General features: G+C 45.7%; 1 protein-coding gene across 2 annotated transcripts; it reads left to right on the forward strand.

Annotated features, from left to right (window-relative positions):
• Positions 1 to 70: 70 nt before the first annotated feature.
• POP7 (POP7 ribonuclease P/MRP subunit) lies at positions 71 to 9,021 on the forward strand. Of its 2 annotated transcripts, none has more exons than XM_074328353.2 (2): positions 71 to 301; positions 8,328 to 9,021. In XM_074328353.2, the coding sequence occupies exon 2, from the start codon at positions 8,338 to 8,340 to the stop codon at positions 8,758 to 8,760; it is 423 nt and encodes a 140-aa protein (XP_074184454.1). In that variant the 5' UTR covers positions 71 to 301; positions 8,328 to 8,337; the 3' UTR covers positions 8,761 to 9,021. The 2 variants fall into 2 exon arrangements, with proteins under 2 accessions (XP_074184454.1, XP_019608239.1); XM_019752680.3 differs by lacking the exon at positions 71 to 301 and adding an exon at positions 7,841 to 8,082.
• The last annotated feature ends 5,517 nt before the right edge of the window (positions 9,022 to 14,538 follow it).

Below are 14,538 nucleotides of genomic sequence, written 5' to 3' on the forward strand. Positions count from 1 at the left end.
CCGCCCGCTCGGACCCGCACGGCCTCGCGCGCTCCCCGCGTGCCCCGCCGGCGCGGCCCGGACGCCCGCCGCCTCCGACCCCCCCCCCGGCACGTGACCCGGGAGCCCGGCTCGTCACGTGACGCGGGGGCTGCTGCGGGCAGATTGGGGGGGGTCCCCGTTGTACTCCGCGGCTATCCACCGGCACGTGACGCTCGACCATCGCGACGGGGCCGCCGCTAGTGGCATCACCGGCCTTTCCCGGTCAGACGGCTTCCTCCAGGAAGCCCGCCTGTATTGAGAGACTATAAACGATCTTGAGGTGTGTTTATCAGACGTCCTGGGATATATACAATAAATGAGGAACCTAATGATTTAGAAACAGCCCCAGGCCGCGTTGACTGGTGAGACCTAGAGTTTTACCTGGCTCCGCCACTGAGGAAGAGTTGAAGCTTTCTCGTATAGTAAGGAGTTAATGCTGTCCTCTGCCCCGTACCTGGCTGGCCCTCACTCCACTCCCTGGAGCGCTAAAAGCAGTAAAATGGGTGAATGTGAAAGACTTTGAAAAGCGATTAACTGCTATGCAAATGTAAGACTTCGATTGACACCTCCTTTGTTTAAAACAGGTTTTCAGGAATTTTCTGAATCCCTGAACCTTTTCGAATGAAAAAGTTTTTGTGTGTTTCCACTATTTTCCTTGGAGGTCATTCCAGAATGTGTACTCTGCTACCCAGCATCCTAAAAGAACTGTTATGAAATACAAAATAATCCTCAAGACAGGGAAAGTTAAGTTCAGTCTAGGAACTTGAGTCCCCTGTGTTGTGCCATAACAGAGTGCGAACCTTAGGAGCTACTACAAGCAAAGCCCTTTGTTCCGGCACGGGAGTATCCCCCAGGCTTCTAAGCACTCGTAGTTTTAGTGTCGGTTTGTTTCAGTTCTGCTGACTTTCTTGCAGTCTTGATTCCTGCCTCAGTGTTGTCAGTCAAGCTGCTTGCTCACAAGCTGCAAAATGCAATTGTTTAAAGCAATGGCTTCTGTGCTTCTTTCCATTACCAACAGTGTCCTTGGGCAAATTCATTAATCGCTCTCCTCTCTGGCTTGTATGGTAAAACACTTAACACAGTGCTTGGCACAGGACGAGCACTCCATAAATGTTAGCTAATAGGGGCTTGTGGTTCCACAGGGTCCACAATATTCAGATTGTTAACACTGTATGAAAATGTATCAACAGAATGTAATCTTGGGTCAGAATTCTCCTAAATTAAAGCTCATAAATTTATGACAGCTGTTTTTTCTTACTTAAAAGCTTTTGTTGTTTTTGTTGTTTTAACTTCGCTAGATTGTATTCTGGGTAGTTGAAATTACCAGTAGTCTAACTTCTGAATGAGTGCGGTCTTAGCATGTTTTACTTATTAATTGGCGAATATGAGATTGTAAATTACGGTGGAGAAATGGTGCAGGGACAATGGGGGAGGGGACCTCTGTGGATTGGAAAATGTTGGGGACTGAGGTTTGTGCTGAGCTGGAAGGAAGGGCAGGATTTGGATAGATTTAGGAAAAGTGGGCACCCCTTTGAGAATAGTAACAATCCAGGCTGATGGAAGACGATCTGGATTGCTAGTTGGATGAGAAGTGAAGTGAAACTCAGTTGAGGGCCTAGAATGCTACCATGAAAATGTTTTTGTTCTGAAAGTAGCACCCACTAGATGCACTGAATCAAGGAGAGGGTAGAAAATTAATAGTGATAACCCATGGTTTCATGTGTCCAGCTTGTGACCCTGGGCAAGTAATGTTCCCCAACTGTAAAGTGGGTACCCTGCTGCTGCTGACACTGGAAATGAACCGCATAAATGCCCTCTGTGAGAAAGGAAACTATGATATCAGACTGAATCTCTCATACAGGATTAAAGAAAAAAATTAGAAACAAATCACTTGGACGTAAAATATTTTTGTTTATTCAGGTGCTATGCTGTAAAATGTCTTGGTCTGTGTTGTTTTAAATTTAGAAGCTTTAGAACTAAAAAATTTGGTTAGATGATAAATCTAGATGAGAGGGAGGTCTCAAGACTAAACAGCCAAGCTCTGCCTTTTTTCTTAATGGCAGATTCCTCTGCGGTGTTTGCCTTCAATGAAATGCGAAAAGATAAGGACCATCTTTAGTGTCAAATCAGTTTGTTACAGAGCTTGGTTCACCCACCTAAATTGTGAACCTTTACATTTATCTGGATGTCAAAGTATGGAAAACATTTTAGACATCATGAAAAGACACACAACCTGAGTAATGGAATGATAGTTCATAAACTGTGCTTATAGTTAATTATTAGACAAAATGGACCTTAAAATTAATGTATTTCATTAAGAATTAGTTTCTGCCATGTGCCAAGTTCTTTGGTGGTCGACCAAATGTAACTGCTTGTCAGGTCACCAATGACCGCCACATTGCTAAAGCCACCGGCCGTTATCCTGTGTGGCCTCTGAGCAGCATGACACCACTCCCTCCTCCAGGAACTGCTTTCTTCACCTGGCTTCCATCCTGGGTTTCCTCCTACCTCACAAGCTGTTCCTCCTCTTCTCCCCTACGTCCCACGGCATAGTCCTAAACCTCACCATTGTAGCAGGAGGGGCTACACAGGATATGAGCCCCACTGCTACGCATTCCTATCTCAGCTTAGCCATTGCTTCCTTTAGAAAACCTTGGATCCCCCAAGGTCATATTGGCTGTTCTTCCTTGGGGGTCCACCAAATCCTGTACATTCCCTCCACTGGTCACACTATCTTGCTCATATTGTTTGCCTTCCACACAAAACTGAGCTGCTTAGCACAGTATTCTATGATGTCACCAGTATTCCATCTAACAGGGCTGCTTGATCCCACCTTCATTGCTGAATAGTATTCCATGGTGTGGATGTATCATAGTTTGTTTAACCATTCACCTGCTGAAAGACACCTGGGTTGTTTCCAGTTTAGGCTATTATAATGTTAAAAGTGAACTGGTATTGGGTAAGCATTTTAAGATACCAGTTCACTTTTATCAATAAATAAAACTGCTATGGACATGTGTGTACAGGTTTTAAATGCCTAGGAGTGTTCTTGTTGGGTCATATGGTGAGTATATTTTTAGTATTAGAAGAAACTGCCCAACTTTTCCAGAGTGGCTGTACCATTTAACAGTTAGTTGTACAGCAGTGTATGAGACATGCAGTTTCTCTGCACTCTTGTCAGCACGTGTTATTGTCAAGATTTTTTATTTTGGATATTCTAATAGGTGTGTAGTGGTTGTCATGGTTTTAATTTGCATTTGTAATGGCTAAGAATACTGAGCATCTTATGTGCTTATTTGCCATACTTATACCCTCTTTGCTAAAGTGTCTGTTCAAGACTTTTTCCCATTTTCTAACTGGGTTTGTTTTCTAACTCTTGAGTTTAGAGAGTTTTTTTATATATTCTGGATACAAGCTCTTTGTCAGATACATGATTTGTAAACATTTTCTCCTAGTTTGTGGCTTTTTTTCATCCTATTAATGTGGTTTTTCACAGAGTAAAGGTTTTTAATTTTGATGAAGTACAATTTATCAATTTTTTTCTCTAATGGATTGTGCATTTGAGGTTGTATCTAAGAACACTTCACTTGACCCTATGTCATAAAGATGTTTTCCTCTAAAAGTTTTATAGTTTTACATTTTATGTTTAGATTTACCATCCATTTTTATGTTGATTTTTTGCATAGGGTTGAGGTTTAGTTGCCTATTTGTCCACTTGCTTTAACACCACTTGCTGAAAAGACTTGTTCTTTCCCCATTCAACTGCTTTTGCATCATTGTCAAAAATCAGCTGACTGTACTTGTATGAATCTATTTCTGGGTCCTCCTTTCCGTTTTACTGATTTTTGTGTCTATCCCTTGGCAGTTACCACACTGTCTTAATATTGTATTTATACAGTAAGTTAAAATCAGGTGATATAATTTTTTTTTTCGAAATTGCTTTAACTTTTCTTGCTTTTCCATATAAATTTTACAATAAGCTTGTTTGTATTTGAAAAAATTCTTGCTGGGCTTTTCATAGGAATTGCATTAAAGCTAGAGATTAGGAGAGAATTGGTATCTTTACTATGTTGAATCTTCTAATACATAGACATTGTGTATCTTTGTATTTACTTAGATCTTCTTTGATTTCTTTCATCAGTGTTTTGTAGTTTTCAGCATGTAGATTTTGTGCGTGTTTTATTAGACTTATACGTAAATATTTCTCCCACCTCCCCCCATCTCGGGTGATTATAAATGGTATTGTATTTTAAATTCATATCCAATTGTTTATTGCCAGAATATAGAAATACAATCTGTATCTTTTTCTTGCCTTATTGCTCTGTCTGGGACTTCCAGAGTGGTTGGTGAGAGAAGACATTCTTGCCTTATTCCTGATTTTTAAAGCAAGGTAGCCAGTCTTTTATCATTAAGTATAATGGTAGCTGCAGGTTTTTTGTAGATGCTCTTTATCAGGTTGAAGATGTTCCTTCTATTCTTTTTTTGCTTAGAGTCTTTTTATTTTTTTTAATTTTTAAGATTTTATTGGGGAAGAGGAACAGGACTTTATTGGGGAACAGTGTGTACTTCCAGGACTTTTATTTTCCAAGTCAAGTTGTTGTCCTTTCAATCTTAGTTGTGGAGGGCGCAGCTCAGCTCCAGGTCCAGTTGCTGTTGCTAGTTGCAGGGGGCACAGCCCACCATCCCTTGCGGGAGTTGAACCGGCAACCTTGTGGTTGAGAGGATGCGCTCCCACCAACTGAGCCATCCAGGAGCTCAGCGGCAGCTCAGCTCAAGGTGCCGTGTTCAATCTTAGTTGCAGGGGGCAGAGCCCACTATCCCTTGCGGGACTCGAGGAATTGAACCAGCAACCTTGTGGTTGAGAGCCCACTGGCCCATGTGGGAATCGAACCTGCAGCCTTCGGAGTTAGGAGCATGGAGCTCTAACCGCCTGAGCCACCAGGCTGGCCCTGCTTAGAGTTTTTATCATAAAAGGGTGCTAAATTATGTTAGTTTTTCTGTATCAGTTTGATATGATCATGTGAATTTTCTTTAGACTGTTAATATGGTAGATAATACTGATTGGCTTTCTTATATTGAACAATCTTTGAAATCAGCTCTATTTAGTCATGGTGTATAATTATTTTTATGTACAGTATTCCCCACTTATCTCCGGGGATACATTCCAACACCCCCAGTGATACCCGAAACTACGGCTATTATTGAACCCTGTATATACTATGGTTTTCCTATACATACATACTTTTTCACTTGAAGGAAGCACTTTACAGCTTCTCTTTGGCATATCTGAATTGCCAGCATCACTGCTCTTGCCCTTTGGAGCCATTGAGTAAAATAAGAGTTACCTCAACACAAGCACTGCAGTCCTTGACAGCTAATCTGATAATCAAGATGGCTACTAAGTAACTAGTGGGTGGGTAGTGTATATAGTGTGGATACACTGGACAAAGGGATGATTCACATCCCTCAAGGGACAGAACAGGAAGGCAAGATTTCATCACACTATTCATAGTGGCGCGCAATTTAAAACTTATGAATTATTTCTGAAATGTTCCATGTAATATTTTCATACTACAGTTGACCACTTAATTAAAACCGTGGAAAGTGAAACTGTTGGTAAAGAGTGTCTACTATGTTGCTGGATTAAATTTGCTAACATCTGTAGTTTTCTTTTGTATTGTCTTTGGGTTTGACCTCGTAAAATTGGTTGGAAAACATTCCTTCCTACTGTTTTCTGGAAAAGATTGTGTAGCATTTGTGTTATTTCTCCATCTGGTAGAATTCACCAGTGAAGCCATCTGACCTAGATATTTTTCTAAAGGTTTTTAAAAAGCTATTATTTACTTTAATAGTTACAGGACTATTCAGATTATCTATTTCATCTTGGGTTTGGTTGTGGTTTTCTAGGAATTGGTCTGTTTTATCTAAGTTGTCAAATTAATGTATGTAGAGTTGTCTGTATTATTCTCTTAGTATTTTTTAGTGTACGGGCTCTTTAGTGCCATCCCTTCATTTCTGATAATCATAATTTGAATCTTCTTTCTCTTGTTCTCTCTTTTTTGCCAGTCTTGCTAAATCAATTTTATCTATCTTTTCAAAGAACCAGCCTTTGCTTTGAGTTTCTTTGTTGTTTTTCTATGTTCAATTTCATTGATTTTTTTGCTTTTTATTATTTCCTCCCATTTTCTTGGTTTGGCTTCAGTTGACTCTTCTTTTTCTAGTTCCTTGAGGTGGAAGCTTAGATTATGCTTCCCTTCTTGTAAATATACTATTCAGTGTTTCCAGAATACTCTTTGGTTCCCTGAAGGACTCCAGTTTATCCATTAAAACTCAGCTGAGGAGTGGCCGGTTTGCACAGTTGGTTAGAGTGCGAGCTCTTAACAAGGTTGCCCGTTCAATTCCCACATGGGATGGTGGGCTGCACCCCCCTGTAACTAAACATTGAAAACAGCGACTGGACTTGGAGCTGAGCTGCGCCCTCCACAACTAGACTGAAGGACAACTTGACTTGGAACTGATGGGCCCTGAAAAAACATACTGTTCCCCAACATTCCCCAATAATAATAATAATAATAATAATAATAATAATAATAAAAACTTTAAGAAAAACTCAGCTGAGATGTCACTTCTCAGGCAGTATAGGGTTGTAGCCAGCCTTTCGCCTAGCCCCAGCTATATGCCCCCAAACTTGTGGTTAATGAAAGAATCTGAAGCTAAAAGAACTATGGGATTTAAATTCTCAGGAACCTGACCTCTTTCTAACCGCCAGTCGTATGAGGTTATAGACTGCACCCTAGGTATCTAGAGAGGGGTCTGAGGGCCATAAAAATACCAACTCATGTGTAGGCTTCCAGTTTACAAGGTTATATAGATTATGCCTCACAACTCCAGGACAAGACAGGAATTATCCCCATTTGAGTGATGGGTAAAAGTCAAGCGGAGAGTAGTATGAGGTCCCCAATGCAGGGCTAACGCATTTCTGAAGAGAAGTCTCCAGAAGCGACACCAATCTAGGTAGAGAAGCCCCTCCCCAGGCAGAGGAAACCTGGCCTTAAGGAGCCACGACCCTCCTTCCCCCGACCCCTGCGCCGCCTTGCCCTGCCCGCTAGGGGGCGCACCTGCCCGCTCCCGGGTGGCTGGCCACAGCTGGAGAAGTGGTGAGTGGTAGTTCAGGCGTGTGGGTAAGTCAGTGTACCCCCAGGGAACAATGAAACCGGGTCTCACAGCTTGGGTCCCCAAGGGCAGGCCTGGGGTCAATCAGGCAAGAGGCAGTGGGGGGAGAGGGACAGCTCTCCGTGAACTGCAGGGGAGTCCCAGGATGCTGTCCTCCGCCGAGGGCCAGACCTCGCCACTCGATGCCCACCTCCGTCTTTGGGCCACAGGGACCTTGGGCATGAGGTCAGCTCTGCCAACAATGCCACGCCTCCTCCGACCAGAGGAACTGCGATGGACGCGGGAGTCCGGACTTGCCTTCAGGGTCCTTCGCGATCACGTTGTCCTGAACTCGCCGCCCTCCCTGCTATCTTTACAAGACCGTCGCCCAAATCTTCCACGCCCCTAGAATAGCCGCTTCACCTCCACGCCCCCCCACACCACACCACCCCCATCCCACAGGACCCCTCCGCGGGCCAGGAACTTGGACTGGCCTAGGAAAGCTGACCCTCCTCCTAGATCCTCCCCCACTTTGACTTGGTACTTGTCTCCGCCTCCGAGGCGTACACGTTGTAGATTCCATCGCCCCCGGAAGCCTCGCGTTACTCAAAGACCTCGCGCGATTGTGCAATCGCTCTGGAAAGGGGCGGGGAGAACGGAGGCCGAGAGGCGATTCGTGCACCGTGTGGGCCTGGCGGAGGGCCCGGCGCGCGTGCGCACTCTACAGTCCTTTCAGGAGTCCGGGGCCGCCTGCGACCGGGCATTCTTGTTGCGCGCCCCTTCTCTTCCCTTCCTGGGGCCCGAAGGTCGCGGACAACGCCCTCTATTCGGGCCAGTCAGCGCAACGCTTGAGCGGCCGGGCAGGGGAGCGGGCCGCGTGCGCGTGGAGGCCACGGTGGACCGGAGAGAGTAGGCGCGGAAGAGCCAGGGAAGGGGTGGTGGAGGGGCCTGAAGTTGGGGTGACGCGATGAATGAATAAGAACTGGGGGTGGGGGAGATGTGGGAGCTTGAGGTGAGTGGGCGGGGATTGAGGCTGGAAGGGAAGAGGGACGTCAAGTGCACCCCTTCCTGGCTACACCCTTTGGGCAGGAAATGGGTAGGAAGGAAATGAAGTCCCTTGTCACCCCCGTTGATCTCGCCCTTTCTCGTGCTAGGGCACGCTACATGGCCGAAAACCGAGAGCCCCGCGGGGCTGTAGAGGCTGAGCTGGATCCCGTGGAGTACACTCTTCGGAAGCGACTGCCTCACCGCCTGCCCCGGAGGCCCAATGACATTTATGTCAACATGAAGACTGACTTTAAGGCCCAGCTGGCTCGCTGCCAAAAGCTGCTGGATGGAGGGACACGGGGTCAGAACGCATGCACTGAGATCTACATTCATGGCTTGGGCCTGGCCATCAACCGCGCCATCAACATTGCCCTACAGCTGCAGGCAGGTAGCTTCGGGTCCTTGCAGGTGGCTGCCAATACCTCCACAGTGGAGCTTGTTGATGAGCTGGAACCAGAGACTGATACGCGAGAACCACTGACCCGCATCCGCAACAACTCTGCTATCCACATTCGCGTCTTCAGGGTCACACCCAAGTAACAGAAATGAGACTGGCTTACTTTGTCCACCCTCCCCCACACAGCTAGGCAGAGATGTGACTCTCCTTGTACTGAGTACTGTCGTGGACCTCCTACCAGACCCACTTAAGAAAAAGCCTGTCGCCTCATAGCCCAAAGGACTGAATTGAGAGGGGGAGTATATCTCTTATTGGACCCAAGCAGAGGGTCTTCCTGAATCTTTGTGGTCTGTAACCATTGTCCTAGACAATAAAAAGTATCAAGTTGTGTTAGTGCCCCGCCACCCCACTTCCACTGCCTCTCCCCTGTGTAAAGTCTGTGCATACCTGGAAAGGAGAGTAGGAAACTTGACAAGTATTTAGGTGCAGGAAGGGAACCCAAGTATTTCCTGCCTTCACAGCGCATAGATTGTACTATGGACAGTGTAACATAAAACAAACTTTAGTATAATGCAGAAGCCTGACAACCCAATGTTTGCTTTAAAATTTCTTACCCTCTCAGAGGCAGGCCGGATGAATAAGATGTACACTCACCTGCTGAGTGCAGCTGGGATAGGTGTATGCTCAGAAGTCAAGTTCTGGTGGCAGTTTCCAATCACAGGAAAGGTGAGGGTTTAAGGACGAGGGAAGCAGAAGCAAAGACTGGGGCCTCCTTTGTATCAGGCTCTGTGGTAGGGACTGACACACAGCTTCGTTTGCTTCCTGGTCCTGCAGGGCCCAAATTGTTCTAAGCAGCTATGGTCCAGATCCCTTCAGACCCTTCTGGTTGGGCTGCTCTAGTGGAAAAGGAAACCCCACTCTGAATTAGTGGGCATACAGATAATAAATCTTTCTGAGGTATTTGTAGAAGGATCTGATTTCTCGTGTTTATCAAGCTAGAGTCATGTTTGTCAAAGTGGATGTTGACCCATTTGTGTGTCTTGAAATCAATTTAGGCTTTTAAAAAGCAAGTATAAAAAGTTTAACTTAAATGGTATATCCACCCATTGATAACTGAAAAAATGCCAACATTACCATATATATATATACACACGATATATATATACATATATATATATGTAGTGTTTCCCTGAAAATAAGACCAGGTCTTATATTAAGGTTTGCTCCAAAAGATGCATTAGTGCTTATGTTCAGGAGATGTCATTCTGAAAAAGCATGCTAGGGCTTATTTTCCGGTTAGGTCTTATTTTCGGGGAAACACGATATATATATATATATATATATATATATATATATATATATATATATATATATATACACACACACACACGTGTACTAGTTATGAGGTAAATTGTGTTTTTTACTTTGGTCGAGGTCACAATTTTGCAAGTCTGATTTAAAGGTTAGTAACAGAATTTTGCTCTAGTTTGCTTGAAGGCAGTTTGGTTTGGGTTCTGAAAATCAGCCTTATTTATCCAAAATCCCTCCTGGCTTGAGTATTCCTATTGATGAGGGACTTTGGTACTGGGTGAGTGACTGCCAGCAACTCAAGAAGCACACTCCTTACTGAACGACTAATGCTTCATTCAAATAACTAAACGTGCTGCGTACCTATTGTACGCCAAGGCCTGGGTTGGGCCCTGGGGATACAAAGATGAGTATAAAATGGCCCCTGCCTTCACGGAGCTCACCATTTAATTGGGAAGGTGGTACACAGTTTTTGTGAATGAGGACGATATGTTATATAAGAAGTAATAGTAGCCATGATATGGAAATGTGGAGAAGGAAATGGCTAACTTCCTGAGTCTAAGATCATTTCACCTTTGACCTGGATTTTGGAGGATTAATAGTTTGCCAGGCAAGAAAGAGGGGAAAGGGCATATCTGGCAGAGAGATTGGTATACACTAAGGGGATTCATGAATAGGCAAGGCGTGTTTGGGGGTTGGAGAGTCACCCAGCGTGGCTAGAAAGCAGGAGACTGCAGAGACAAGATGGGAGATGTTCCTATCACACACCCACTGCCCCCCATTCCCCTGTCAGCCTTGACTGCAAGTCTCCCTTGCCCTGGAGCCCCCAGTAACAGAGTGGGAAGCTGTCAGGGATCTGGATGGAACTATGTGTCTCCCTGCACGTATGTGTTCTTGTCTCTGTGCTCCTAGCCTGGCCCCAGCTGAGGTGGTGGCAGGCATCCCTTTTGCGTTTGTTTTGGCAGCTATGTCTCCCAGTCTATTTGTTTGTTGTTTCTACTCCATGTTCTCTCACAGCTTGCCAGGGCGGTTTGCTAAGTGGCACGTTTACATGAACAGCCCCTAGACATTGCCACTGAAGGAAAAGAGAGTGTGGGGCACACCCTTGAGTGTGGGGACAGGTAGGAGGTGAAGGGAAGGCTCCTGCATCTACTGGAGACCAGGAGTGGTACGTGGGGTAGGGAACTCCATCCTTTCTGTAGGGAAGTCAGAAGAGAGGTTGAGAACAGCCTCTGTCCAACACCCTCCCTCCAGCCCCCCATCTACTGACTCTCTGAAGTGTCTTCCATCAAAACTTGAGAAATGGGAAAGTGGTGGCAGCAGAAGGTATGTCCAAATGCAGTTCCCCTCACTTCTTTTTACTTAACAGCTGAAGAGCCCACAATGACTGCCTAATAACCTCCTACTTCAAAACCATCCTCAGAAGCCAGAATTCAAATGCTTATCTTGGAGGCAGGTGTAGACATTTGTTCATCAGCCATTGCTCAGCATCCATCAGTTGTAGTGGTTTGTGTTAGGCACCAGGCCTTCCTGGAGTGGTGCAAACCATTGGTCCCCTAACGTCCAATAGGAAGCAGGACAGATAGACTTAAAAGACTAATAATTTGCATGGTGCTTGGAGCTGTCTTGGCATTAGTAAGGGCTCAATAAATGGTAAGTGTTGCTCTTGTTCATATGAGCCATTTTGCTAAGGAATGGTTTGGGGGCTCTTAGTGGGAATGGGAGGGGGGGAGGAAGGTGATTTGTGTGTGTCAGAATCACAAAGCTGAGTTAGTTCTGTCAGGCTCTGTGGCTTGCCTGGCAGGGAAGAAGACAGGCCCTCAGGACACATGAACTGGTTTTGGAGAGGCTGGTAATACTCCTGTGAAGGTCCCCATATTATGTGCCAGGTGAGTGCCTGGTGCATGGTCAAGAGTTGGAGGAAAAATGGTATGTTCCACACACCCTTGAACCCTTGGAGAAGTCGGACTAGAAGTATGTGTGGAATGTAGTTCCTTAGGGAACAGATGTCCAGCAGCACAGAGATTTGGAGTGAGGCAAAGCTTATTCCACCAAGAAAGAAGTCTGTGAAAATGGCCACTTAAGACTCCGTCTCCCAAATGGCATTATGGGTGCTTTGTAATTTATGGGGTTTTTTTGTTTGTTTAGCCATCTTTTCTACTTTTTCAATGATCACATATTGTTGGTTTTTTTCCCCCCTTTCGCCTACCCCCGCCCCCGCCACTCTGGTTCAAGCCGTTGTTTCTCAGTCTAGTTGTGTAGGACACAGCTCCCTGGCCCGTGCTGGTATTATGAGCCTTGTGCTCCCCCCGGCTGAGGAAGTTGGTCGCTGGTCGTAGGTTGGCTGCTCACAGCAGCTCACGGCAGCTCTCGCTGGCTTCCGGCTGCCGGCCGCTCATGAGGCTGCTGGCCACTCACGCTGGCTGCCAGCAGCTCCTGGCAGCACTCATCAGCCCGCAGCAGCCCGCAGCAGCCCGCAGCAGCCCGCAGCAGCCCGCAGCAGCCCGCAGCAGCCCACGCCAACGTCCGGCTGCTCACCGCAGCCCAGCTCCAGGGAGAGTCCTTGTTCACAATCTTAGCTGTAGAGGGAGCAGCTCACTGGCCCATGTGGGAATCGAACCGGTGGCCTTCGACAGTGTTAGGAGCACGGCGCTCCAACCACTTGAGTCACCGGGCTGGCCCCACATATTGTTTTTGTAATAAGAAAAAGTTAATTTTTTAACGAAGTCTGTTCTTCTGTTTTCTAGGTGGGGTGATCAGGGGAGTTAGTTATCAAACTGATGAGGTAACCTCAAAGAGAAGTGATTTCATTGCCCAATCCAGTAACAAATAAATATCCGACAAGCGAAGGAACGGAGTGGCAAGTGAATGAATGGATGCACATGAGGACAGCTTGCTGTCTACTCCATAACAAGCCTCTGCTCCCTTGGAGAACATCAAATGTCTCGTCGCTGGAAATATGCAAGCGGAGGGTGGAACTTCCCCTTCACCACATCTCCTAGGTCCCGTCCAACTTAGTCTATGAATGTTGTTTACTGCAAGAAAAATATGCTTTCCTGAAAGTACTAACATTGTTTGCAGGTTCATGAAATAAGACATGAGCAGAAGGGCTCATATATACAGATGGGGAATGCCTATGGTGTCAAACAATAGGCTCCTGTTATCCGCCAGTTCTCAGTGAACCATGGACAATTTGGGTAAATAATTTGCTAGATTTGGATGTTTAAGTATGTTTAAGGCTACTATAAACTTCCCTTGGGTAGCGCTTGGTCTCTATTCCTTCAAATAGGAAGAGCCTATAGGGCTGCTCAGTAGAGTCCCTGCAAAGTCCTTAAAAAGTCCCCAAGCCCCAATACAAAATGAAACTTTTGTATTCACAATTGTACACGTGCAAAGACGTTTCGTGGGAGAAAAACATTACTCCCGTTGATATTTTCAGTAGTGTTTTGTTTCAGTTAGGACTTTCTCATTTTATTTTTGTTTGGATAGGAAAGTTACTGTGGCCAATTCAGCAGCTCCATCTTCTGATATAGGATGGGTGATAAGGGAAGGCGCTTAGGAATATTCAGTGATACTTGTGAGCTGGAAATGAGGGCTGACACTTTTCATAGAAATCTAGACTGGTTCTGGAGCTCAAGGTGGAGGTATTATTGCTCTGGGAGCCCTGCTTCCAAGACCAAACCTTTTGGGGGTTCAAGAGACAAGTAACCAAGGAACGTGGCCCTGTAATGCTTGTCTAGGATGGGCCCAAAGGCTTCATTCCGTCCAAGGTCTTTAGGCTTCTCTGGGGACCCTCGTTGATGGCGCAAGGAATCTCTGGTTGGGCCCAGACTTTGAATTAACTAAATTTGAGACTTGTCTTGATATCCATGTCTTAACCCACCTCCAACTCCTATAATAATGCCGTTTCGCTCAGTTATGTTCAGGGGCAAGTTTCTCCAAAGTGCAGTCAATGTGTACACCCAGAGATACTTCTGTCCACACCCCACTATTCTCATGACTTCTTCCAGTGAGCTGCTCAGTGGGACAGCTACAATACCAGAGAAAAGGTGCCACGAACTTGTGCCTAGCTCCCCAGAGGGAACAATGGAAGATGCTGGAGGAAGGCCAAAGAAAAGGGTGGGGGTTTGGTCTCCAGGCTTCCAAAGTGAGGACAAATCGCAGGGACAATAAAGCAGTGTAGGAACAACACCTAGCGTTTATTGATCACCCTACACCAGGTATTATATAATCCCACAACAGCCCTGGGAAGCGATTACAATCATTTTCACCACCCCCATTCTACAGAAACAAGGCTCAGAGGTAAAGTCACTTGCCCAAGTCAGGTGCTACTAAGTGGTAAAGCTCAGGCCATGAACCTATTGTCCCTGTTTACTGGACAACCCCTTTAGACCCCTGGCCACAGAGCTGCTTGCTGAGAACAGTAACCTAGATTTGGTTCTCCCGGCTACTCGGTAGCCAAGAAAACAGGCCTTGCCTCAATTTCTCCAAATTGACCTTTACACAGGACTTTTCTTTGGTTATCCAGCAGGAATCCCTTCTCCAGCATTCTTGCTCCCTTCCCAGTTCCCCAAGGGTCAGGAAGCGCTCCCCCACCCCATCCTCCAAGATCC

This window comes from Rhinolophus sinicus, chromosome 3, assembly GCF_057876585.1.
Source record: "Rhinolophus sinicus isolate RSI-liver-muscle chromosome 3, RSI-T2T, whole genome shotgun sequence".
NCBI classification, from domain to species: Eukaryota; Metazoa; Chordata; class Mammalia; order Chiroptera; family Rhinolophidae; genus Rhinolophus; species Rhinolophus sinicus.

What these genes read in the sequence shown, in the direction of transcription:
- POP7 (XM_074328353.2), top strand. Translation starts at nt 8,338, where the DNA reads ATGGCCGAAAACCGAGAGCCCCGCGGGGCTGTAGAGGCTGAGCTGGAT.